Raw genomic sequence first — 26,780 nt, 5'->3', positions numbered from 1 at the left:
CACTCTAGAGATACAGAAAACAGATTCTTTGGTGGTGCCATTTTCTAAATACACTAGGGACTAACTGTTTTTCAGACGGTTTTTCCTATCAAAACACTTGTAGGGTAATTCTCTTTTCCTCCTGACCAGATTTTCTATGGGATAGAGAAAAAGACAGGAAAAGTGATGGGAGAACGCTGGAAAGTTACAAAGGGAAGATGACATCTGGACACCTACTATCCCCATCCTAATAAAACCTAGTGAATGAGGGAGGAATATTGCATAGTAAGCACGATTTGCCTGTGAAGAAGAGAAGGATAGATAGTCTCCCAAACTGTAATTATGAATAAGCAAGAAAGATGGAAGATGGGAATCTGAGTAGAGGAGCACCTTAACTCAAGTATTTCAAGGTGAGGTCACCCTTCCTCTGACCAAGGGCCACCTATGGTGGATGATAAAAGTACAAATAAAAAGAGTAAGAAGGGACAGTTCAGGACTTCAGAATTGCTTTTAAGCTATGTTTGTTTCTTCTGCTCTTAAGAGAGATTTTGCAGGCCAGTGGAATTGAGCTGATTTTAAGCTACTGTTGTTTAAATATTTTTGGAGTTATTTTTGGACTTGTTTTTTATGGAACAGTGTGGTTTATCTGTTTCCAAGCAGCGGTGGCCACCTTACAAGGTAAAGTATGAAGTTGTGGAAGATAGACAGAGAGAAAAATATGGAATGGGTAAAAGGGAGAATGCATGCAATACAATGTCTGTCTTTTAAAGATGCAGCCATGATAGTCTCTGGTAGCATAAAAATGAGGAAGTGAGGCGGATGGGGGAAAAGGATTGTAGCAGCACCTTTAAGACCTGGAAACTTGAGATATCACTTTGTACAGGATCCAAAGAAGTGAGTTTATATCCATGGAAGCTCATGCTAAAATATAAACCAGTTAGTCAAAAAGGTGCTGCAACATTCCTTATCATTTTAAAATATCTCTTCAAAATGTCAAAAAGAGCATAGAATGATGATTCTTATCATTGGAGTGAATCCTGAAGACACAACAAATAAAAATCCCATGACTAAAGAAGTCATTGCCAGATAGGAATCACCAAAGGAGAGAAAGCACTAAAACTCAGGCATTCCAAGTATAGTGAACAAGACAACTGTCTTGAAATTATTTTGAATTTAGGACTCAGTAGAAAGCTAACAAAGGGGCAGTACAGACCACCCCTTTCAGGGCAGTCGGTAGGCGCCCATTTTTTGTCCACAGTGTTGCCGCAGCAACCAAACCATGTGGCAATGCTATGGACCAAAAAAGGATCCCTTTTTGGAACATCTTAGGACACAGCCCTTACGATGCTTCTTTCTGTGCAGGACGTGTGGGTGCTGTGACGCCCACATGGCATGCACGCACACAACCGTGTGGGTGGCTTATAGTCATGTATATATGGTGATTTCCAACTCAGCATCCATTTACTGCTGCCAATGGAGGCCCAAACGTTCAGTTTAAGATACAAGGTAGGCATGCCTTGAATCAAAGGATTAGCTTTTTTTTTTTGTCTCCCTTTATTGTTTTGTCTCTCAAGTCTCTGTTTTATCTGGGGATATTAGATGGAAAGGGCTACACAGAAGCAAGATGCATTCACAGGTTCCATTAACATCCTCTTTTGACATAGAGAAAAGTGTGAACCAGGCCTTTGAACACTGGCCTTGGAATTCTACAAAGCTTCTGCATCCAATATCGGACATAGTGGATTACAAAAGAGGGGTCCCTGTTGAGATACAAATGGACTTTAAATTTCCTGGACTTTGAAGACCTCTCTCTTGCCTCATGGCCAGTAAGAGGAGGAGCCTGCCTTCAAAAGATATCCTCTCCAGCATACCATCTTTATTAAGGACTGGAACAACATGCAGGCATCTCTCTAACATCTCCATCCCCCCCCTCCTGTTCGGTTTGTAACATCTTGCCTGATGAAGAAGCCCATGGAGCTTCGAAAGCTTGCAACTCGTATATTGTACATTTCGGTTGGCCAATAAAGATATCGCTGATGAAATTTTGTGAGTTTATACAGTAATTTCAACCTGTGACCAGTCCTTAAATCTCAATCCACATTTTTACCTTCCAGTTTAGACATGTGAACTATCTTTGTAAATAATAAAATTTGACTGTGAATTTGGTCAAACCTTCACCCCCATGCAGGGTAAGTACAGTGTTTGTTTCTCTGTAGCCATGCTCTTCTATATTTCCTTTTCATTCTTCTAGAGTTCACATATGATCAGGCTGAAAGGGGCATACTCATGTGATTTTATCAACAGCTGCACTATAACCAGGCACTTTGAACTGTTTCAGAGAAGAGGAGTGAAATGAGAAGGGATAACAGGATCTGATATTTCAGCTGAAACCCAAATCCAAGATGAACTTAAGTATAGTGTAAATGGCATGCTGTAAATTCCTGACAAATAAAGAAACCAAATTTCACCTCCTACCCTTGCTTTCACTATAATGTTTATATTGTTTTGACATTCTTATATCTCTCATGTTTGCAATAAATCACACATACACACACACACAGCCCTCCCCCAAAAGTTTTCTTAAAGCATAACTTTTAAAGGTTTTCCCTGTCAAGTTTGGCCTCACTCATTTTTCAGTTTTCCACTGATGAACTTGTTCCAACTTGTTTCAGAACACAAACTCTTTTTTCTTTCATGGAAATATGTGTGCCTTCAGTGTCCAGTTGTATATTTGTTGTTTTCAATTGCCCCCAAGTCAACTTTGACTCATTGTGACCCTGTGAATGAGACATCTCCAAGTCCCCTGTTCTCATCCTCAGGTCCTACAAGTCCAGGCCCGTGTGTTCATTGATTGAGTCCATCATCTGGCATATGATCTTCCTCCTTCTACTGCCTTTCAACTGTCCTTGCATCGTTGTCTTTTCTAATGATTCATTTTTCCCTATGATGTGGCCAAAGTATGATAGCCTCAGTTTTATAATCTTGGCTTCAAGATGACTAAATTGCAAACCACCCAAAGAAAGTATGGAATAGGGGAGGGTGAGGGAAAGCTGAACATGTTGTTGTTTAATTCTGTGGTAAGAACCTGAGATATAGCATCATAATATCAAACAAGTAAAATAAAACATAGAAAATGTGCTTTTATGATCAGATGGCTTTCACTCCTTGAGGGAGTACTCCTTCAAAATAAAGGTGTCTTCCACCTTGATCTCTTCTAGAACCCATTTGTTTGTCTTCTTGGCCATTTTCGGTATTCTCAATAATTTTCTCCAGCACCACATCTCATATGACTTGACTTTCTTCCAATCAGCTATTTAAGCTGTCCAACTCTCACGTTGGTACACAGTGATGGGGAATACACTTTAGTGTTCAGAATTATGTCATCAAGCTTTATGCTCCTGTCTAGTTCTTTCATAGCTGCCCTTCCCAATCCTAGTCTTCCTCTGATTTCTTGACTGCACTCTCTATTTTGATCAATATTTGAATTAAGGTATGGGAATTTTTTGACTTTTTCAATTTTCTCATTGTCCAGAGTGAATTCTTGTAGATCTTCTGTGGTCATTGTTTTGGGGTTTTATTAAATGTACAGGTATTAATATAAATTTTCAATGGAAAAAAAGCTCTGTGTGTGTGTGTGTATTAAATGTATAGATTTTTAGTGTACCTGTTTCAGTATCCAGTTTTTTTTAAAAAAAATAAAATCTCTGACCTTTGAAATTGAAGATTTCATCCATGAATGTTCCCATGTTCATGTGGAAGTTGTGAATTGATCATTTGAATTTCAAAATTAATTTTAAAATTAATTAATTATTTTCTCACCTATCCCTTTTGTTGTCAACTGCTGTTAAGTCAACTTTGACTTACAGTGACCCAGTGAATGAGAGACCTCCAAGTCATCCTGTCATCATTAGTGCTGCTCACCTCTTGCAGGCTCAGAGTCATGGCTTCTCTGGTTGTGTCTATCCATCTGGTATGCAGTTTTCCTCTTTTCCTACTGCCTTCTACTTTACCAAGCATTACTATCTTAGCTAGTGAGTCATGGGTTCTTCAAAATATAAATATCAGTTTAATTATCTTTGCTTTTGGGGCGAGTTCAGGCTTGATTTGCTCTAGGACCCATATATGTGTAGACCTCTTTTCCAGCAGCACACCGAAAAGGAGTTGATTTTCTTGCTATTATCTTTCTGTCACCTTTCACTTTGAGAAAGGTGCCCTTAACTGTTAGAAAAGTTTCATCTTTCATCCATCTTGCTCCATATGTAGCACCCACATGATGCCATTATAAAGAATCCACAGAATCCTTCAGATGAAAAGTCTAAGTATCTCTTAAGACTATTCTTGCAGCTTTGAAACTAGGGGAAGAAAGCACTAGAAGCCTGGCACGTAATTGATCTTATAGGAAAGGTATTGGTTATCATCCTCCATGAGTAAATTCCTTGTCATTGAGCTCCTAGCTCTCCCTCATCACCACCTTTTAGATTTTAGATAGTATGTTTCTAAGGGAAGGAGACTTTTCTCTTGTATTCCACAAAATAATATGCAGCATTTGTATTCTACAAAATGCCAGCTGCTAATGCTACTGAAACTGCAAGGTATGATTTAGCATTTGCTGCTTCCATTAATGATGTTGCTTGCTAGGAATGGCATGGATTATGTTTTATACCTAGAACATATAGATATATTTCTTAGGAGTAACTGAAATCAAATGAGACTGTGTGAACAATGAATTTATTCTTATTTATTTTACTAATATGCATCACCTAATAAAGGCATTTTATCAAAGTAGATGCACAGATGAGCAGACATGTCCACTAGAGGGTAGCATCACCCTAGCAAATAAGACATCATGGGGAGATAAATGAACAGTGGAAACATTCCAAACTTCCTAGCACACATCTTTCAATGCTCTCCTATTCCCTTAAAAATAAAGGGAATGTAGGCTGAGCTATTGTTCACATTATTCAATACGTTATTATAATCTATTTTCTAGTACTTTTAAAATCCTATTTTATGGGATACTAAGGTACAAGAAAATGTATTGAATAATGTGAATAATAGCTCAGCCTACATTCCCTTGTTCTGGAAGAGTTTGTTTATTCCTGACGTTTCACCAGCATCTCTGGCTGGCATCTGAAGAGAATATTGGCATGGGAGTGAGTGGGATACTGTGTGACCCTTGGTTGAGGGGAAGTGATTTACATGTTAATCTCTGTGTTGGTCTGTTGCTGAGGCCTTGCTATTCAACATTTCCTACTGTTTTTGTTAAAATGTGATTTTTTCAAAAAGTGTATTTAGGATCTTTCATTGGAGAAGCAGACACAGACATGGGAAAGGGGGAATATTTTGATAGATAACAGGTGATGACAAATCAGCTTTAGAGAGAGGGAAAAGGAGACAAAAAAGTAAATTATCACTATCACTTTGGGGTTACCTTGTCAAAATTAGACATTTTCAAATGACAATAAACAGGGGAAGTGCTACCTCCGTCTTGCATTCCTATCTGTCTGGGCTAGATAAGGTCTCATTCAGCCACTCTAGTTCCCAGAGCACCAGTTCATTTGCCTCTTTGTCTGTCATGCCCTCTTGTGAATTAAACTATGCTCCTGCATCATAGGATAGTCTGCACCTTTATGTCTTGTACTTCTTATATGTGCTCATATTTCATTGGTATGATGCATCAACATTGACCCTCTTTGAATAAATAAGTTATAATCTAGAAGCTGAGGGTTCAAGTGACTGATACAATAGGAATTTGAGGACTTTAGTGAAATTTCATATGGGGAGACAGAATAACCATGGGAGGGGGGCCTTCCTTCTTTTGTATCTTTGCTGCTTCACCCCAGAGTGAGTGAGAATTAGGACTGAATAAACATGATCTCCCACCGTCTCATCCTATAAACTGCATGACAACATTGAGAGGCATTTCTGCTCAACATGACATCAAAAGGAAAAAGGAATGTGTTTAGCAAATGTATGTGTCTTGGTGGGTCATATACCCCTCTCTGGAGCTTTGAAGAATAAACAAGGAAGTGGTTTTCTAGGGCCACACTGAAGGCTGAATCCTTAGAAAACTGGTAACCCAAGGAAACCTATGCTATCAGCACTTGGATTTTGAGTCTTCTAAAATTGGCAAATCACAAAAAATGTATTTTATGGTATATTGCAAAAAACAAACAAACAAACAAACAAAAAACCACCCACCAAATTTCAAACAATCTGACATAGCTTCATGAATTACATGTGGAATGCTTTGCTTTTTTACTTTTCCTTAAAATTTCTTCTTTTTTCTTCCTTCTTTTCTTTTTCCTTTTTCTTCTTTCATATTTTCTGTATCTTTGTTTTTGCCTATCTCCCCTTTTCCAAACAATGAGTGATAATAGGTAAATTCTATTAAGCAAAATCATACAAATAAAAATATAAAGATAGCTAGATAGTCAGTCCGGTGTACAAGTGGATCAATGCAGCTCACAAAAAATGGCATCAGTTTCGACAGATAATCTGGACAAATAAACAGGAGCATTTCATTACAATCCATAAACTCTGGAATTTCCTCCCAGATGACATAGAGATGGCTGTTAACATAACTAATTCTGTTAAGTAAGTTATCAGTGACTGTAATTTGTGATAGCTATTTATTACCTCCAGTCCCAGAGACATTATGAAGTTTCTAGCTTGGTCAATGAAAACAATGAAACATCAGGATATTGTGTCCTCTACTCAGTATTTGTATGATAGTATTGTAAATTGGTATCTTAGATTTCATGCCTGTCTGTTAATTCACTTTAATTCAGTATACATCAGAAAAAATTCTAAATCAATACATTTACAAGCTTCTACTAAAATTAGATTTGCAGAAATGGAAACAAAGAAGAAACAAACTAAACAATATTTTCACAATTTTATAAAAGTATAAGTAGTATAATTTTATAATCCATACTTTAGGAAACCTCTGCCAGATCCTCTTCATTATTAAGTCTCTCTCTTTTTTTGGCCTAAACAATAACACAACACACAATCTTTTCCTTGTATGAAGAATGTTCTTTGATGCCTTTGATTTCACTTGGTTGTTACTGTTAAGTTGTGTTTATCAGTGTTCCCTCTCTCGAAACTCCTGAACTGGTGGAGGAATTTTGAATAGGGTGGAGAATTACAGGTGCAACTGTAGATCCAAGCTTTGATGCTGGTCACAATCCAGTGGTGTATTTCTTTATCCAAGCAGAATTAGGATTTTCTTCCCTTTCTTTTCTTGTTGCAGACTTCTGTGTCACCAAAACCTGTTGCAGAGGGTTTTCCACCTCCTGCAGCATTTTTTGGAGGCTGCACAAAGGACTACAGGAGGCAGCAGAACAATCCCGTGGAGGTAAACTATTGGAACGGTTCTCATCTAATATTGTTTTAATAATGTCCAAGGTAGTAATGCGCTCCTGCTCTTCCCAGTTTTCCATTCTTATCCATTTGCTTTCTTCCATCCACATATAAACTAATAATATAGCAGGGATATAGCAGGGATGGAAAGAACATTAGAATTTTTTAAAAACTGTCAAAAATGTTTTTTTTCATGTGTTGAGAATGGCTCCTCATAGTTCATAAATGATTCTGTGCAAATTTTCCATGTGACTAATTTGCAGAAAATAGTCTTTTCTGCCCAAGAGATAGCCTTTTTCATGCAGAAAACAGATTTGTGCATTAAAGCGTTATTTTATGCACAGAAAAAGTTGTTTCCTGTATTAAACAATCATGTCTGAACTTTTCACAGAATAAGTCAACAATACGTCAAAAACTGTATGATTTTCTCACAGTAGGTAGAAAATTGCCAAAATTACTAATTTCTTCCTTTAAGGAGAAATGTAGCAAAGCATTGAATCCCTATAATATAATTTCATTCACAGTTAACTGAACTGAACTCTCAAAGTGAGCTGCTGCTGTGGTTCCAAATGGGCTGCTGCTGGCTGGAGTGGATTTAACCTGCTCCTGAAAAGGCTGGCTTTTGCCTCAGTATTCCCCCAGTGCAGCTTCTGACCACTTTGGGGGCATGCGTCATCTAAACGCCACACTCCTAGTGCAGCCAAAAGTCACTTTAATTGGCTCTTCTGTTTTGGGCCTAAGATGGAATAGGATCAGAATATCAGTTTAACAGTAAATAGCTCTGTGTGGGCTTTCTATAAAATTTATAATGACAAAGAGGGCACAAAAAAGCAGTATAACATATGGATAAGTAATGTGTACGGAAACTGTTAAATAAGGCAACAACAGTTAAATAAGTTGTTGTTGTTGTTAAATAAGGCAGATAATACAAACAATGTTGATATCAATGTTACAAAATAGGAAATTATCAGACTAATTTAATAAAGGAATTGAAGCTATATCTGTTCAGTGACGAAGTGGTCATCAACCAGCTTCACTCGTTTCTTTCTTTTCCGACGGATTTTCATGATGCCTTTTTGTCCTTGAATGAAACCTGGAAGGGAATGATACAAGGAGACTAAATCATATATCACATTATTTATGGTTTCCCCTGCCTCCATTTCCCCTTTCCCTTCTTTTGTGGTCTCTATTCTAACTATACACTGTAAGCATTTGGGGGCCGAACCTTGCCCCCATCCATTCTTTCTAAAACATCATGTTCATGGGAGTATCATATCTATCCGTGTTACTCAAAATGGTGGTCCCTGGACCACTGCTGATTCCTGAGCCATTGGCTGCCTGTCTTTGGTACAGTTGCAGGAAAGAAACAGTTGTAGTCAGTGGTCATAAATAAGAGGCTCGTCTCTGGCACAGTATGTTTCTTACCTTTCTTACACATCTGCAAGCAAGACTTTCTAGTGGTAAAGTTATTTTCATTCCCACCACATCCAGTGTAGCTGAATGGACGGCACTTTCCAATAGTGTAATTGTAGAAGAATCTTTTTTCTTGGGCTCTGCAAAGACCTCTGTCCATACGCATGATACAGAGGGAAGGAAGACGGTCTTGCTCTAAAGAGATGGAGAAAATATGATTTAAAACAGCTGCTGCTCTTTGTCCTGATAAAAATATGTTGTGTGAAGCCGAAGGCTTTCATGGCCGGTATTCATAGCTTTTTGTGGGTTTTTCAAGCTATGTGGCCATGTTCTAGAAGAGTTTATTCAATTCTTCTAGAACATGGCCACATGACCCAAAAATCCCACAAAAAACTATTAAAAATCCCTAAATTGCTTAATAATAATGATGATGATGATGATGATGATGATGATGATGATGATAAGCCAGAACCAAAAACACAGGAAGGTTCCAAGAGCATTATTACTTTTGGCCACACTGGAATAATTGTTTCCTTTGTCCCAGCCAATTAATATGCTATGACACAAACAAACAAACAAACAATAAACCTCCTATGGCTTTTTTGGTGAACTAAGAAGCTGTTAAATAGAAGTGACAGGTTTAGGCTATTTATGAATTGAATATATTGAGGTGTGAAGAAGGGAATTAGCATAGACACTGGTTTCATTATATAGAAAAAGTGTGCATGAAACCCTAAGCTTAACCACAACTGTAGTAGTGTGCAAAGACATAGCTGTTAGTCAACAACATGAATGAATCTTGAAGGACCTTTAAAACTGAGGGGGAAAAAATCTAGCATAAGCTTTTGGTGCAATTATTTGGAGTCCAGAAAAGCTTTATATCATTGGACTCCTATTGGTTAATGCCAACTAGAGTAGACACACTCAATGAATTGTTGAATGGTAAATCAGCACATAGGTAAATGCCATTGACTGAATGACTTTACTCAGTCAGGACCAGTAACAGAATTCAGGCATTTATATCTTTTTCATGTGTAACTGCGACTGTAACCCCATACCAAAATGACACAGAGCAGAAACAGACAGACTTGCCCCCCCATGTAGTTATGTCTTAAGATGCTCAAATGTACCGTTACTAATTATGACTTAATGCTGTAATTATCACATAATATAGGACTGCAAGGATTTTTGAGAGAGGAGTGTAAGGAAATGAAATATGAAGACATTACAAAATTGACATATATGAAAAATAAAAAAAATCTTGTGATAAAGAATTGATCTGAGGAGGGGGGAATGGAAAATGGTTTACATTTAAATATCATGTTAAGATGGATTCAGTAAATTCCACTCAGTGCTTGAGGTCTAATGTCTTTATGCTTACTCCAGTCTGGTAAAAAAAAAAAAAAGGGGGGGATTCTAGAATTTAGCAAATGCAGTAAGAAAGCTTAAAATGACAAATTTTGTAATGTACAGTCCAGGTCTGACCTCAAGACATTTTGCTGTGTGAAACAGATTATCAGATAGGAAGAAGCCTTATCCTGAGTCATCTCATCAGTCTGTCTAACCCGTAACTGACAACTCTGATAGGCAGTGGCTCTCTGGAATCTGAGATAAGATTCCCCCCCCCCCTGCATACTTGGACATCCTTCATAACCAGCCCAATTCTGCTTAGATTCCAAAATGAGACAAGATAAAGATTGTAGGGCAGTAGAACAGTTTTATTAATGCAAGAGGGACCTCTAAGAACCTCAGTTATCAACTACCCTGCTGAGGTCTTGTAGACTCAGTGCTGCAGCTTCCTTGAATGAGTCACTCCACCTGGACTGCAGTCTCCCTCTTTTCCTGTTGCTTCCTACTTTACCAAGTCTTGCGTTTTCCAGTGAGCCGTGTCATCTCATATGACCAAAGTACAACACTTTCAGTTTGGTGATTGTCACTTCTAGTGAGAGTTCAGGCTTGGTTTGCCTTATGACTCATTTATTTGTCTTTTTGGCAGTCCATGGTATATGCAGAACTCTTTTCCAGCACCACTTTTCCAATGAGTTGATTCCCCCCCCCCATGTCAGCTGTCTTCACTGTCCAGCTTTCACAACCATACACAGAAATCAGAAATACTATGGTCTGGGTGATGAGGAATACCAATGAACAAATAACTGGTCTGAAAGGGCGGATGACTAGAAATGAATCAATCTACCAGATCTGGTAAGGTGTCACTTATGGATAAGAGCGGAATAAACACTCCCTTTTCCTTGAATAGCAGTTCACCTTAAGAACCGCAGACAGAATTGCTTATTCAGCTAAAAAGAACTACATCTCACATACTGGCACAATGGTCTATCTATGTATACTATGAATATAAAAAAACCCATCATTTTTTCATCTTCAACAAGAAAAGACATTTCAAAGAAAAGCTGAAGAAATGCAAGTGTTGCGATATTTATTCTTTTTCTATTTGCCCTTGTATGAAGGCAAAAAAAAAAAAAAAATCAGAATTTTTTCATTGTTTTTTTTCTTTGAAAATGTTATATTTTGCATAAAACATTGTATTCTATGCAAAAACAAGTTTGTTCAAAAGCCTTCAAAAATGCAAATAAATAAATGATCAAAATGTGAAATAAAACCCTTTGCAACTTTGCGCAGTGGGGAGAAAACATTTTGACATGTTTCATTCTAGCATGCAAGAACAAAATAAGTGAAGGGTTATATCTGCAATGTACTGGCTCTGCCACATTCAGGTAATGGCTGTAACATATTCTGGAAGATTGCCATGCTTCTATTATTCCTGCAGTTCAAATACTGAAAACAACTATTGGTGTTTGGAGTAATTTTCTGATTGGTCCTATCCCAGTGTCCATGATGAGGTTCAAAGTTGTGGCATTTCAGGTAGGAAAATCAAAGACAAAGGAGGAGGAGGAGAAGCAGCAGCTTCAGCAGATTTCTGAGTCCATGGAGGGTCTTCTGATCCTCTTGCCTTCACAGTCCAAACTTTTGTCCACAGGCGATTGGTTGTATATGCTTTCCTGTTCTGGGTTGTACAGTCTGCCCTTGCCTTATGCAGGGGATCTGTTCTGGACCCTGCTGCATAAGGCGAATTCCGCCTATGTTCGAGCCCCATTGGAAACAATGGGGCTTGTGTGCGGTGGTGCGCAGGGTGCCATGGGCGCGTGTGCCCATTCATTTGAATGGGACATGCTGCCCCTTGCGCCTCATGGCTTGAGTGCATATGCTCAAGACTGCATAAAGTGTACCCGCGTATAATGCGGGCGCACTGTATTAGGTTTATACCCTAGATTTCTTTAAACCAAAACAGCTCCCTGGCTGAGAATTCTAAAGGCCATTAACTTACCTGCTAATTTCAGGATTTCATGGGATGTTGCCATGTTACCTGCAAATATTTGGCATAATTTAATGGGAATATGTTTTCACTCTATCATCATATATCCAAAACTGAAGGGTAAAAAGGATGCTGAATAATTTGGCTTTGTTACAGACACATCTGTATAAAAAAATAATTAAGACACTTTCACTAGATTGTAAAGCTAGAGGGGTATGTCTTGATGGGAGTTGGTAATATGTAGATTGGGCATAGAAGACAGAGAAGAAGGAAGGAGGAGGAGGAGAAAAGTAGCAGCAGGAACAGCAATTCAAGCTGATAGAAGAAGAGGGGGGCAAGGGGAGGCTCTCAAGCCTAGCAGCCTGGACACATAGCTGCACAGCAAGTTGGGCAAGGGTCTTTTTTTAATGAATTCTAGCCAAGCCCAGCCAATTCCTTTTCCCCTTTTTAGTTCTCTCCCCCTCTCCCCATCCATTGTTTTTCTTTTTTTAAAAAATAATCTTTATTGACTTTTTACCGGGGGAGTGTTGTTCCTTTCTTTTAATCCCCGCAAATGGTGCCGCTTCTCCACCTGCTACCGTGGGTTGTGGCCATCACCCCGCCATCTTACCAGAAGTCCCTCCTTCATTCATTGTTTTTCACTTCATGACTGAGTTTTGGCCTGATCTTAGCCAGATCTATTTTTTTTATCTATTTTGTCCTTAATGAACAGGTCAGTTAGGGTGAGAAAGGCTTCAACTTGTCATTCTGGTTGAATCTGTTAAGTTAATCTGGTTGCACGCAGATGGTAGCTAAGGAATTTATCACACAGGAGGAATTTCTCTTAATTTTGAACGAAAAGATAATGGGGCCAGAACGCATTCACATGAATTTGCTAGTTCAGCGAATTTACATGAATTCGAATTGCATTTGAACTGACTTCCCATTGCCCAAAAATAGCTTGCCATTGCCCGAAATTGTGTGTGATCACCTCTCACACAATAACGTGAAACCCCATGATTGTTTTTGGACTGACTTCCCATTGACCGAAATTGTGTGTGGTAGTCTATCACACAATAACGTTAAACCCCATGATTGCGTTTGGATTGCCATTGGATTATACTTCCAATTTCCCTTGTCTGATAACGTCCTAAGTATACAGGTAATGCAGACGGTAATAGGATTGGTGGGCACAGAGACTCCTTTGTAATAATTGCCTAGTTTGCTACTCGCAGGCAACAGGTCCTTTGGATTTGAAAAAAAAAATCCTTTTATATCAACCCAGTTCATCCTTTCAAGGTCTGAAGCCCCCATGGGGAAGCAATACAGATCTCTCTCTACATCAAAACCAGTTGAATGTGAGGGAGGAGTGACAAGACCACCATCTTGCTCCTGTGACCAAGGTCAGCTCACCTGTTAGAAATAGTAGGTCAGTTGCCTATTTTATATGGTAGAGTACCTAAACATTTATACAGGCTGAATATCTTGTATCTGGAATTCCAAAATATGAAATACTACAAAATCCAAAAATGTCCACATAGATAGCTGAAATAGTAACACCTTTGCTTTCCAATGATCCACAAATTTGGTTTCATGCACAAACATATTTAAAATATTATGGGTAAAATTATCTTCACACTATGTTTATAAGCTGTATACAAAAGATAAATACTTTCCATGTTTAGACTTGAGTCCCATCTCCAAGAGATCTCATTATGCATATGCAAATATTTCAAAATCTAAAAAAAGTCCTAAATCCCAAACACTTCTGGTCCAAGCATTTTCCATATGGGAGACTCACCCTGTATGTATTCATATCCTCTTGCAGATTCATGTTTATATAGATAAATAAATGTAGTTGTACTTCAGGACTGGGGAACTGTATCACAGGTGGGAGCTATTCCATAACAGACCCCCAGTGGGCCACATATTGCTCCAAAATGAAACAATAAATGTTATGACATCATTTCTGGCTTTATTTTCAACCATTCTTCAGACTTTCTTGCCTTTGGGGGATTTGGAAATCAGCACTGAGGGGAGCAAACCAACATGTCTTGAGGTGATTTAAATACTGTAGCGGGCTTTTCCATTTAAACAATGGCAGCGAAAGGATTGTGGGTTCCAGGAGCCACAAAAATGGCACTGGAAATTCATGCAGGAATTACCTAACCCCTGCCCTATTTTAACAAGCAATTCCTTCGTTTTTAACAAACAATTCCTTTGTTTTCAATTGTGACAACAATGTATAATAATTGATACATTTTTCCTAAGATGCTATTCATCTTTTATAACTATTTGGTAGGCAGGTACAGTGTTGTGTTTATTGTATCTGACTGGTGCAAAGGGAGGAGCATCTGAATACACCTGTACTACAGATATCGACTTGAACTGTATTGGTTATTCCCAACTGGAGGTAATTTATTTAATCTCTTGCAGAAGGATGTCAACATGTACATAAATCCCACTGAGTAAGTGGGTCTTAGGACAAGAACCTACTGTCAGAACAGAATATGAAGACACAGAATGGTTCTCAATTGGCAAAGGGGTCAGGCAAGGCTTCATTCTATCACCCTATTTATTCAACCTGTATACTCACAATCTCATAAGAAGAGCAGGTTTAGACTCAGAAGAAGGAGGAGTGAGGATAGGAGGAAGGAACATCAGCAATTTAAGATATGCAGATGACACCATACTACTAGAGGAAATCATCTCAGATTTGGAACAATTACTGAGAAAGGTAAAGAAAGTACAAAGGCAGGCTTAATGCTGAACATAAAGAAAACAATAATAATGCCTACAGAGGAACTACACAAATTCAACCTAGACAATGAAGAATTTGTGGTTTGTGAGTGAGTGGGCGCACTATAGGCATTTAACCACTGCACCACCAGGGCTCCTCAGTAGAAAGAGAGGGAGACTGCATGCTAGATAGACAGACTCAATTAGGGAGGTCATGGGCACAAATCTAAAAGAATTAAGCAGAGAAGTAAAGGACAGGGGGACTTGGAGATTTCTCATTCACAGAGTCACCATGAGTCAGGAATGACTCAAATGCAGTTAACCACAACAAAATGGGTCTAATCTAGTTGTGACTAATAATAGGATTCAAGCCATTGTGTTTTCTCACACTGGATACTGGTTGTGTATGCCTATCTTTTGGTTGTGTGTTTCAAAATCCAGATCACAATATGTATCCACCAAAAGGCAAAAACTTAATGCTGAAGCGTCAGCACATACATACAGTTAGTTTCTATAATGTTAAAACACCAGTGTTAGAAATGTGACCCTTTCAAAAATGGCACATGAAAAGTAAGTACTGATTTGTCACAATGCCACTCAAATGTTTTCAAGATAAATTCTTTTATTCCATTACTAAATTGATTTATTTTGAACACCGTTATAATTCCAATCATCCTATCTAGATTTCTTATTTTTAATACAGACAGATTTATTGCAATACTGGGTTGTCACATAACACTTTCCAGTTAATAAATTTCATTAAGGAAATCTCCATGAACTGCTTGCACACACATTCCACGTTTTCCAGCCAGTGTGCACAATCCACACAGTATCTGTTAGTCCCCAGAAACACATGTGTATGCAAGTGAAGAATGCCAGGAGAAAAACATGATGAACCTGATCCGTCTTTTTCCAGCTGTTCCTTTCTCCCTCCCATACAACTGTGAATCACAAATAAATAAATAAATAAATAAATAAGACAAGGCTCAGTCTCCAATACAGTGAAAAAGACCCACAGAGAATATTTGCAGGACATTCTGAAATTATAACTTTGAGGTTACAAATTAGTAAAGATCTGAGAATAAATGTGGTTAATAACTTCCTATGAAAATGTGTTTGTGTGATAATTTGACCGATGAGTCTAAGGCCTGATACAGATGGGCAAAAGCGCCATGCTGGGGCTGATTTAAAGGTTCGTTAGGACTGGGTGTCCATATGCGTTTAGCCCTAATAGCGGTGCCAGTGCGCCATCTTGCTATGACCCTGCCTACATGGGGTGTGTGACTATGATGTGCGGGCATCCATGCATTCAAACAGCACTTGCCAGAAGCGGTGGTATCAGGGCACATGAGCACCATTATGGCACCTATAAAAAGTAGCCGCTCTAGGTGGCTTCTTTTTAGGGCATGCTTTGGTGCCATGCAGTGCGGTTCATGCGGTGCTGACAAGGGGCAAAAATGGGTGGCATGGAGCCACCTGTCTGTATCCCCCCTAAAAAAAAACACCATCAAATTATCCTGATAAAGATAATAAGCTCCAAGATCAAAAAGTTAAGAAAGAATAATTGAGCTACTAACGGCCTGCTAAGATTTTTAAAAATCAAATACCTATACCATCTACCTATCTGTTTTTCTTTTTGAGGCTAAATTGTGTGTCCCAGCAGAATGTCCTTCTTAGTGCATTTTTAGCATTATTTCTGTCTTACTGGGAAAGACATCAATTTCCCCCCACAATAATGCACATGAGGAGAAAGGCATTGTGAGGCAAAATGTCCTCCAAAATCATTGTAAGTTCTGCTGCCATTTTGTGTTGGCGAAAAATAATGGTCTGTATTTTCTATTAGCAACTTAGAATGGACTAAATAATCTCTCCTGTCCTGACCTCCCAAAACCTGGCAGAAGCATCATTCCCCCATGGTCTGATCACCAGCATAATAGACCTCTTTCTCCCATTCACCAGATGCCTTGTAAAATAGGGAAAGGGGAGATATTACAATCATGACAATAGTATCAAAATTGTGACTACATAGTAAATGAATGGTAATTGTTTTAGATTCCTGGTTGCTACTACAATTTTGACAGTATTGCCACAATCATAAATGCTTGCTGACTTACTTTGCCAGGTATACTTAATTAAGTAACTGTATAAGCCTCCTTTTCTGTTTAAAAATTTCCACCAGTTTACCTGAAAACTATGGGCTTCTTTCCCCATACATACACTTTTGTTCTCTTTTTCTGTGAAAATCTGCAACAGCCCTAACTTATTCCTTCAAAGTGATCTTGATGTGATTTTATGCATAAAAGTATTTTTTAACATCTGGTGTTTTACTGGTGTGCATGACTGATCCTGACCTCTGCTAAAATACCAGACGGAAGACTCTTGATACAACTCACACAAAATCACACAATGATTTTGGAGGTATATGGCATGCAGATACTGGTAATTTATAGGAAATAGAAGCATATTAAAGGACTGAAATTGGAAGCAAGCTGCTGGGATCACAGCCCTTTTTATGAAATTCATAAATGAAAAATGGAATGTATTGTTTTTTCCTCAGGAATAACACAGATGAAAGTGGAATTTCAGGTGGAAGTACAGATTGGGAACATTACAGAAGTATTCCTAATGCTTATTGAACTGTAAAATTTAATACACACCTTGCTTAACAACTGGAGTGCTATTGCTTATTACTCTAAGGAGCATGGTGTCATCTTGTGCTTGCAAAGTATTGGCTGAAGGCACCAAAGGCACTGGGGGAAAAAAGAACAATAAAAAAGGTTTTAAAACTTGGTTGCAATTGGAAATGGAAACAGTGACTGACATAATTAATAAAACAGCAGCACATCATTTTGAACCCTCTTTTTACCATGGAATGTAAACGTAAGGGTCAGAAACCTATTGTTGGCATACTCTCTGTGAGTGGCATTTTATGACTTTTTTTGGACATTGCAGAAGGAGGCATTTAATATCTCCCACTGGCACAGAAAGCCGTGGATCTCCAGTGAGTCATGGAGGTTGCTAATCACTGGTAAATGGGGTAGAATGGAAAGATATTGGCAAATATTAAAATCCCAGACATAAAAGGGAGTTCCCAAATGTTAGGAAATTCTGATGAGAATCAAGAATGAATGAGAATCTTTGCAGTTCAGGAGTTATTCTGGAAAAACAGACTTTTTGAGTATGTGGGAAATGGCATTTTCAACATAGATTTTTTTTTAAATTTTGCACAGAAAACAAGTTTCCTGAAAAGAAAACAATAAAATACTATTTTCTACACAAAAATGTGTGATTTTTCTTTGCAGAATAAATACTGATCTGCAAATAGTCTCCCCAACCTCACTCCACAGCAGTTTTCAAGGATTCTATGATTCTATGTCGTTCTTATGTGGTCATTATTTTTGTTTGCTTAATGTTCAGCATTAATGTTCAGCATTTCCTCCTTGACACCTCCAGTAATTGATCCAAGTCTTTGTTAGTTTCTGCTAGTAGTGTTGTGTCATTTGCATATCTTAGGTTGTTAATGTTTTTCCTTCCAACTCCTCTTGCCTCTGAGTCTAAGCCTGTTCTGCATATGAATTTTTCTGCTTATAGTTTGAATAAAAAGGATGATAGAATGCAACCTTGCCTGACTCCTTTACTGATTGAGAACAATTCTGCTTGTACTGTATGTATTCACTTCTGACAGCAGCCTCTTGTTCAGTACAGGCCCAGGACAATCAGAACAAGTCATAGCTTTTCATGATCTCTGCAGCTGAATGCTTTGCTGTAATCAATAAAGTGTATGCTGATTTTCTCTATTATTCAAACTAAATAGGTATAGCTTTTTTCAATACGGAGAGGACTGTGTTGTGTGTGTATATGTTAAAGATGTGGAGCCTCTGAGAAAAAAAAGAGGTGGCAAGCATAATCCTCATTCCTGAGCATCTGTAACTATGGGGAAACATATAGCTCCTCGATTGAAATGTGAAATGGTACAGTCCTACTTATGAACTAATAGGAACAAGAACTTCCAAGAGAATGAGGAAAATTTCAGACATTTAACAATTCATACACAACACTACATTTTAATACCTTGTTGGACAGCTGGAGTGCTGTTGTCCACTGCCCTAAAGGGCACACTGGCATCCTCTGTCTGCAATGAATTGTCTGGAGAGACTGAAAGGAAAGAAATAATGATACAATAATTGTGAAGACTGTAGGGAAAAATGACTGAAATACCTTAATAGTACATTATTTCTAACCATTTTCTTATGATGGGTTATATTCAATGTTAGGCTAGTAGAAAAATGCAAATGTTGCAGATACATAGGGTAGAGGCATGAGAAATGCAAGCCTTCAGACGTTACTGGACTGCAAACTTCTATCATATCTCAGCATTGGCTATGCTAGCTAGGGCTCATATGAGTTGCAATCCAGCAACATCTGTAAGGGCTGCAAAATCTCCAGCACAAAGTAGGGAGGCTACCTTCCAGTTGGTCACAACAGTGTGCTTTGGATGAACCAAAATAACAAAAGTCTGGGGGGGGGGGTTCTTCCAAAATTGGGCTTTTGGAGCATTTTAGGCAGGTCCCCCTCAAAATGAAGAAAATAAGAAGGCTAGCCATCTGTAATGGCTGGACTGAATAGGAACAACTTACAAAATCTCCGAGATAATACAGAGGACAACTGCAATTCAGCACCATGACTTTATATGAATCTGTAGGGATTCAAACCCAAGTACCTAAGAGCTAAGATCTGAATTCCCTCTGGGTAAATATGTTCATTTTGTTATCTGCTCTTTTTAAATTGTGCATTTTCACTATCACTATATGAAAATGTTTGCAAATTTTGGGAGATTCTTATCAACAAATAAGCCAAAACAAACAGTGACCCACATAAAATTGTATCCTACCAGCTCTCCCTGAGATGCTAGCTTTGTAGATGTGTTTGGAATTAAGAGAAAGTGAGGAAAAAGTAAGTTAAAATTCAGACATGAAGTTCACTTCTCAAAATGTGAACAGATACAGTCTTTCCTGATCCAGCATGGCGTAGTGCTTGGAATGTTGCACTACAACTTTGGAGACCAGAGTTTGCTTCCCAGCTCAACCATGAAATCCACTGTGTGACCCTGGGCAAATCACATGCTGTCAGCTTCAGGGGAAGGCAATGGCAACCCTCCTTTAAACAAACCTTACCAAGAAAACCTCATGATGGGTTTTCCTTAGGGTCACCATCAGTCTGAAATGACTTGAAGGTACACAACAACAAGAATTTTCCTAAAATCTCTTATGAATCTGAACTTTAGAGGAAATGAAGAGAAATGCAGAATTTCCCCTAATTTCATGCTAGCAATATGCTTTCAGTGCATACTATGCCGATCTATTGGTGTGCTGTAGTCTGCTGTGGTAAACACCCTGCTGTTGTCCTCTGTTTGCAATGAATTAAATAAAGGGTCTAGAAAGAAAGGGGAAAATGAATAAAGACATTATAAAAATTTAATTAAATAGGCAGAGAAAAGAGCAATCAATATACGTAATAGAATAGAGATGCAATCTTTTACAACAGAGATGGAAAATGAGAGGACTATAGGTTGCATACATCCTGAATGTAGCTCCATCTTTTTTCTTCAGTTCCTTAGAGTCCTTATCTCTTCCCCCCACCACAATTAATAAAATTGTTGTGTATGCAAAACAAAAAGTACTGTACTCTTAAAAACATTCAGGAAGCAAAACTGTCCTTTTAAGTATAGCTGAAATCTTTGCTTTAGGAAAAGTATTTATTTATTTATTTAAAATGAATTTCCAGTCCTTCTTAAGATTAATTGTCTCTGCCAAGTATGCATTTTCAGTAGACATTCAAGACCCAGGGAAAAACCAATTCTTTGTATTGGCACCATTAAAGTTGTCCAAAAGTTGTATTGGCACCATTAAAGTTGCTGTTTTGAATGCTCTTTTTGTGCTACTTTATATCCACTTTTAAACTAGTGGAATAATTTCAGTCGGTTGTGTTCAACAACTGTCAGCAAACACAAAAAGCCAACAAGTTATAATAGGCTGTGCAATGCTGTGTGTCAGCGGTATTTTCTTTCAAGCAGAAATCAAAGTACTGTATATGATTGCAAAAGGGTGAAAATGGGCCTTCTGTAAGAGATCAAAGCCTGGTATTAGTGTAATGGCCACCTTGAAAACAATCAAGCTTAAGATATTATTTGGAGTTTTATTTATATTTCAATTACATTTTACAAAAGCAGTATTTTATTCCCACCTTAGATCCATCAATATAGCATTTGCTGTAATGTTGTTCACATAGTTTTGTCAATGAAAACGTAATACAGTAATCAGGTTTTTTTCCTGGATTTTTCTCCAAGGCTAATTTTTAGAATAACATATTTGGGCATCCAAATAAACAGGGCAGGAAAAGGAACAAGGGGAATGAAAACACAGCAAATAGATGAGTTCTAGGTGTGAACAGTTCTCACTGTTTCACTCCCTGCAATGCTAGAAATGCAGCGACAGAAGGAAAATGTCAGAGAAGGCAGAATTCTTATTTTTGGGAGACAATCCCCTCACTTCTCCCCATAGTTACACCCATGAAGGGTTATGAAGGCATTCATATAGTACTTATATAGGTGATGTAGGAATAGAACAGTCTTTTAGGGAAAAGAGACAAGCAGATATATACAGTTGGCCCTCGGTAACCACATGGAATTTGTTCTGGACCTCCCCCCTCCATGGATACCAAAATCCACAGATGCTCAAGTCCCATGGTCCTTAATGGCAATGTGGCACTGCCATTAGACAAAATGAAACTGAAGTCCTCTCTCCTTCCCTCCCTCTCCCCCCTTCCTTCCTTCCCCTCTGAGGTTTCTGCTCCAGGCTTGGCCTCCAGGGCAGAGGCTGGAACCCTGTCAGCTGGAGGTGGCTGGAGCTGGGGCTTGAATCTGGGAGCCCCCTGCTGGGTCCAGCACCTAGAATTTAGCCTCCAGGCTCTGAGACCCAAGCCCTGGCCCCCACACTGGTGTTGGCTCCCCTTGGTTGATAGGGCTCCAGCATGGATTTGGGGGTGATGTGGAGGTGGAAGCTGGAGCCCTATCAGCTAGAGGGAGCCAGAGCCAGCATTGGGACGGATCTTGGAGCCTAGAGACCCCATCCTGGATGCTGGGCCTTGTGGCAGGTGGTGGTGGTGGTGGAGACTCTGAGATTCTGAGACCTGTCTGGCTGACAGGTTCAAGCCTCCGCTCTCAAAGCCAGACTGGGGCAGAAGACTCAGAGGGGGATACTTCAGTCCAATTGTCCCCAATGGCAGTGCAGCTGCATGCATGCACTACCATTAGGTACAATGCAGGCTTGCCATCTGTGGATGCTCAAATCTGCTGATGACAAGTCCACAGATACCAAGGTCCCACTGTATCACTATTTCAAGTGATACCATTTACCAGGATGGGAAAACGTCGTCTACCAGATGTTGTTGAAATCAAGATCTCAACTGCTCGAGTTAACATGGTCAATGGTCAGGAATGATGGGAGCTGTTCTCTGGCAATGTCTAAGGGACCACAGGTTTCAGATCCTGGCTTATGCTTCCGGAACCAAGATGACATTTAGCAACAAAAGAAAAAAGGTCACTTACTAATATCTTGGCAGGTATCTTGGCATTCTTCCAAAGACCGAAAGTTGTTTTGGTTTCCCAGACAACCACCATAAAGAAATTGTTCACAAATTTGTGATTCTTGGTTGTAGAAATATCTAGTAATTAGTCCACGGCAGATTCCTGGGTCATTCTCCAGAAGACAATAAGAAGGCTTTTCTGGGAATGAGGATTGTTTCAGAGAAAATCAAGTTATGTCACATTTCCCCACAAATGTTCTTACTGATACCCATTAATTGGCTGATGGAATTACCTTGTTTAACCACAGTGGGTTTGAATCAACCAAATTTAACCACTTTCAATCTTACTTATTTAAGTGGCACAGATTTAAGCAGTTGTTCGGTGTTCCAGTTTTATGTGACAAAAAACTTCATGTATCCCAAATGCATCACGTTAATTTGAATGCAGTCTATTAATAATCTCACAAATAATAAGTTTTGTGTTGAGGCTTACACAAAATTGTGTTGGTTACTCAGATTCCTGGAAAGCTGGAATATATGGCTGGTGGAGGGTCAGAGGTTCTGTGGGCTCGGTTTAGAGGCTTAGTTTTTATTTCATTAGTACTAATACTAATACTAATATCATCTTTAAACATACTTATGCAATAGCTCAGAATTCAGAAGTAAGCATTAGAAATGGCCATTATATTAATTCCATTCTGAAAACAAGAAAATGGTGTGGGGAAATAAACTGATGTTAGTCTATTGTAGATTTTAAGTATTAACTAGGAACATAAATAATATTCTGTATTGATAGAGTATAATGCTGTATTCTGATTGATTGGGATCATATTGACTAGGATTGTAATGCTTAATTATTGACTAGCAATTTAAAGAATACAGTCGGCCCTCCTTGTAGGTGGGCTTACCTTCCACAGCTTCGAGCTTATGCAGAAGGCAAGCCCTGGCAGAAATAATAGGGTGTGTACTTGCGTCATGTGCCACCGCCAGCACACATCCCATTATTTTCTATGGGACTTGAGCATACGCACTTTACCCCATACACGGGAGGGTCCAGAATGGATCCCCCCATATGGGGAGGGTGGACTGTATTCTGTTGACTACAGACATAAAGAGTATTTTGTTGTCCTTGATGAGAATGAGTGTATTGACAAATCAAGATCACCATAGAAAAACTCATCTGTTGCAAGACTGTTCATCCTTTAGAGTGGAAAAGGCATTTCCCTCCTCATTTTACTGCTGTTTTGCACCCAAAACCCTCAAAAACAAAACAAACAAACAAAAAAAAACAAACAAAAAAACAACAACAAAAAAAAAAACCACCCCCAAACATTTTTGTGCACAAGTATTTATATTAATGAAAAATATGTTTTTCCTTTAAAAACAATTGTTTTGTCCAAATATTTTTCAATAAAATCCTAACATATGAAAAAAAATTGTAATCTCACCAGCAGGGAGAAAACTGTGTCACTCTCATGTTTGGGAGTCAAATAAGCAAAGGTTAACATCTCTAGTACTGAGCTACCAAATTCAGATTTATTCTAGTTGGATCTAACACTTGGATTCAGCTTATTCTTTCCTCCTATTCTTTCATTTTAGGACAATTCCTAGAAATTAATATCAATCAATTTCTCTTCTGCTGACTGCAGTTCTACTGGAAACATTGGATGAATTGCTTATCACAACTAGCCCAGCCACATTTTCCTGGGAAATCAAAACATCCAGAAATAGAACAGTGAATTACCTTTCTTAAATCTTGATCTTTTTTTCTTCTCTGGCAAATCTGCAATTGAAACAAATAAAATAAAGTAGAACTGAAAATGGAAATGCTGCGGCAAGGGTCATATTGTGGGAACTGACTATCTTTAATTTCAAAACTGCACACATACAACAGGTAGGTAGGCAGGCAGGCAAACAGACAGTTTGATAGACAGAGATAAAGACACGTCGTCACTAGCCAGATTATTCCATGTTGCCCCTAGAATATTTTGGTCCCAAATTTCCCCATTACCTCTCTTCTCTTTCCACTGACAGTGGTGGCTGCCTTCCTACATGATTCCCATTTGTTGCCTGGTGCCAGCACTGGGGTCACAATGAAGTACCTAGCCATGTTATTGATCCTGGACAAAATGAGGACATTTTGACCACACAACAACTCGCACCTGCAGCATCAATGCTGAGTGGCTTGCAAGGACTCTGTGGGAAGGCAGATGCTCATTATTACTGCAGAGAGAGGCAAAAACCTGGAGCAAAAGCAAAGGTTTTTAAATATGGATGAAGGGGAGGAAATTTCAAATCAGGTGTGGACATTGTGAAGACAGACAATGCCTGATTCAGAGGTCTGGCCTTCATCATGTAAACATGAGCCTGAGGGAAATTTAAAATTAATAACTCATGTTGGCAAAGCTTGAGACTGTTTTATCTTTGTTGGTTAAACTGGTTTCGCTTCTTAGGGTTCTAGTGGAAACTCAGATTAAGCCTTCATAAAATATCAGTGCAGATGATGATGATGAAATTTCATCTGATTCCTGGTAGGCAGCTGAGAAAGAGAGGCAGGGGCAGCATGAGAAGATCAGCCTTGGTAGGAAAGAGAAGGAATTGGGATATCAGAATAGACAGGCAAGTTAAGAAAGATGGGGTGTATAGACTGTGCCCAGAGAGGCCAGGGAGAAAGTCATGTCAAAAAACCAGTCCCAGAAAGAGTGGGTGAGGAGGGGGAGGGGACAACAGGACAGAAGTAACCTTGGTAGGGATGAAATAAATGAGCAAGGATGACAAGGAATCAGTGAATTACTACAGGTGAATAATCTCAACTTTTAAGAACACAAGCAAATCTTTGTTGCACACCCTGAAATTCCATCTTGCACCCCTTGGGGCTCTGGGCATCCCAGGCTTGGAACTCCTGAACTAGAGGATGAAAAAAGGTTGATGGTGCCTTTTGTTTCATGCCTTTGCCCTTCTATCAAGCAAGACCAGCTCCTAAACTGCAGTATGCCATATGACCTTATTTATTAATTCCTAGTATCTAGCCATCCATTCATATGGTCTCTTGTCCCTATTTCTCAAAAGGTTGTGCAAAATGAAATAGTCACAGCTGGAAGAAGACCTACAACTGTTCAATTCATCAGAAATTTGCACAGTTCTGGGTAAAACTGTGTGAGTTTTCTTAAAATGTACAGTTTTTAGAGTTTTCCACTCCTTGCAAAAAATAAATAAAAATACCCTGAATGTTTTGACACTACAGGAAGAAATACCTTGACATTGTTAAGGAAGTGGGAAAAATGGAGAATTTACATCACGACTGCATACATTCTCATAATTATACTCACCTTCAAAGAAACCATTATTCCAGCATATTTCCCCCCAGCTGCAGAATTCATAGTACAGTCAGTGTAACACTATCATTTCTGTAGGAATTTTGTATTATGCTATGGGTATAATAGTGGATTTTATACTAATGATAAATGTTGTGTGGAGAGGAGGGGTAGAGGATTTTCATGGACATTAAAGTTGTGTGTAGGGAGACTTATATTTCCTCTGTAGCACACTTGATAACTATCATTTCTCCCAGTCCTACACATTGTTAATTACATGTGTAGTTAAGCCTTTGCAGTGTGAATAACAGCCACACATGCTTAACACCCTCTGTCTCAATACACAAGCCTGGGAACTCTGAGTGGGCTTACCTCTACAACACCACCATGCAAAGACATGAGCTTTTTAGTCATACCTTTAGCAGCAACAAACAATTTCCCCATGAAGTGCAGGACTGTTTCCATTAGTTCTGTCTGAGTAAGCAAGATTGTATTTTTTTTTGTGGCAGAAAGATTTATTGCAACTTGTAACTTTGGGCCTCCTTAATCAGCAGCCAATCTGATCATGTTTTTTTTTTCCTGCTGGAAACTCTGGAATAATCAAATCCCTGCAGAGTTCAGTTTTTTCTTTGTGCACAAACAATATTTCCCATTAGCTTCCTTCTGCCCAATTTAATTTTTATTACCACCAGTCATATGATAACCACTGTTTACTTGTGTCAAGGCACACTTGTTTATATGATCAGAGATGAATATAAAAGTTTAAGTACTTTGGAAGCAAAAGAAAGGGTTTTTGAATAGTCTCAGCATACAAACTGGTAAATCAATGAGTGTAGCCACACTTCACAATTATAGCAGTCTGATATCACTTTCACTACCATGGATCACAATCTTGCATTTGTAGTTTCCTGAGTTTTAGAATTAGAGAATCGATTTCAATAAGAAAAGGGTCATGAGCTGATAGGTGAAAATGATTTTGTTAGGGTTAGGTTTAGGATTAAGGTTGAAAGACCTCCAAAAACAAAAACACTCGCACTGTCAAAAACAATCAATTTCACTAAGAAATCGCTCTT

General features: G+C 38.6%; 1 protein-coding gene across 8 annotated transcripts in view; it reads right to left on the bottom strand.

Moving 5' to 3' along the window:
• Positions 1–6,865: 6,865 nt before the first annotated feature.
• TFPI (tissue factor pathway inhibitor) overlaps positions 6,866–26,780 on the bottom strand; it is a 55,096-nt gene continuing 35,181 nt past the window's right edge. For 2 of the 8 annotated variants that reach the window (XM_042445024.1, XM_042445019.1), the window contains 7 exons: positions 24,138–24,182; positions 22,416–22,592; positions 20,159–20,242; positions 18,881–18,964; positions 17,467–17,559; positions 8,770–8,952; positions 6,866–8,437 (listed from right to left, as the gene is read on the bottom strand). In XM_042445024.1, the coding sequence (XP_042300958.1) occupies positions 8,340–8,437; positions 8,770–8,952; positions 17,467–17,559; positions 18,881–18,964; positions 20,159–20,242; positions 22,416–22,592; positions 24,138–24,182 (764 nt within the window). In that variant the 3' untranslated portion in view covers positions 6,866–8,339. Of the gene's footprint in view, positions 8,438–8,769; positions 8,953–15,411; positions 15,751–17,466; positions 17,560–18,880; positions 18,965–20,158; positions 20,243–22,415; positions 22,593–24,137; positions 24,183–26,780 lie in introns of those variants that run through there. The other 6 variants (XM_042445020.1, XM_042445022.1, XM_042445021.1 and 3 more) reach the window with 6 other exon arrangements.

The sequence above is a fragment of the Sceloporus undulatus genome, chromosome 1 (genome assembly GCF_019175285.1).
Source record: "Sceloporus undulatus isolate JIND9_A2432 ecotype Alabama chromosome 1, SceUnd_v1.1, whole genome shotgun sequence".
Classification (NCBI taxonomy): domain Eukaryota; kingdom Metazoa; phylum Chordata; class Lepidosauria; order Squamata; family Phrynosomatidae; genus Sceloporus; species Sceloporus undulatus.
This window is presented reverse-complemented; position numbering and strand designations above follow the sequence as displayed.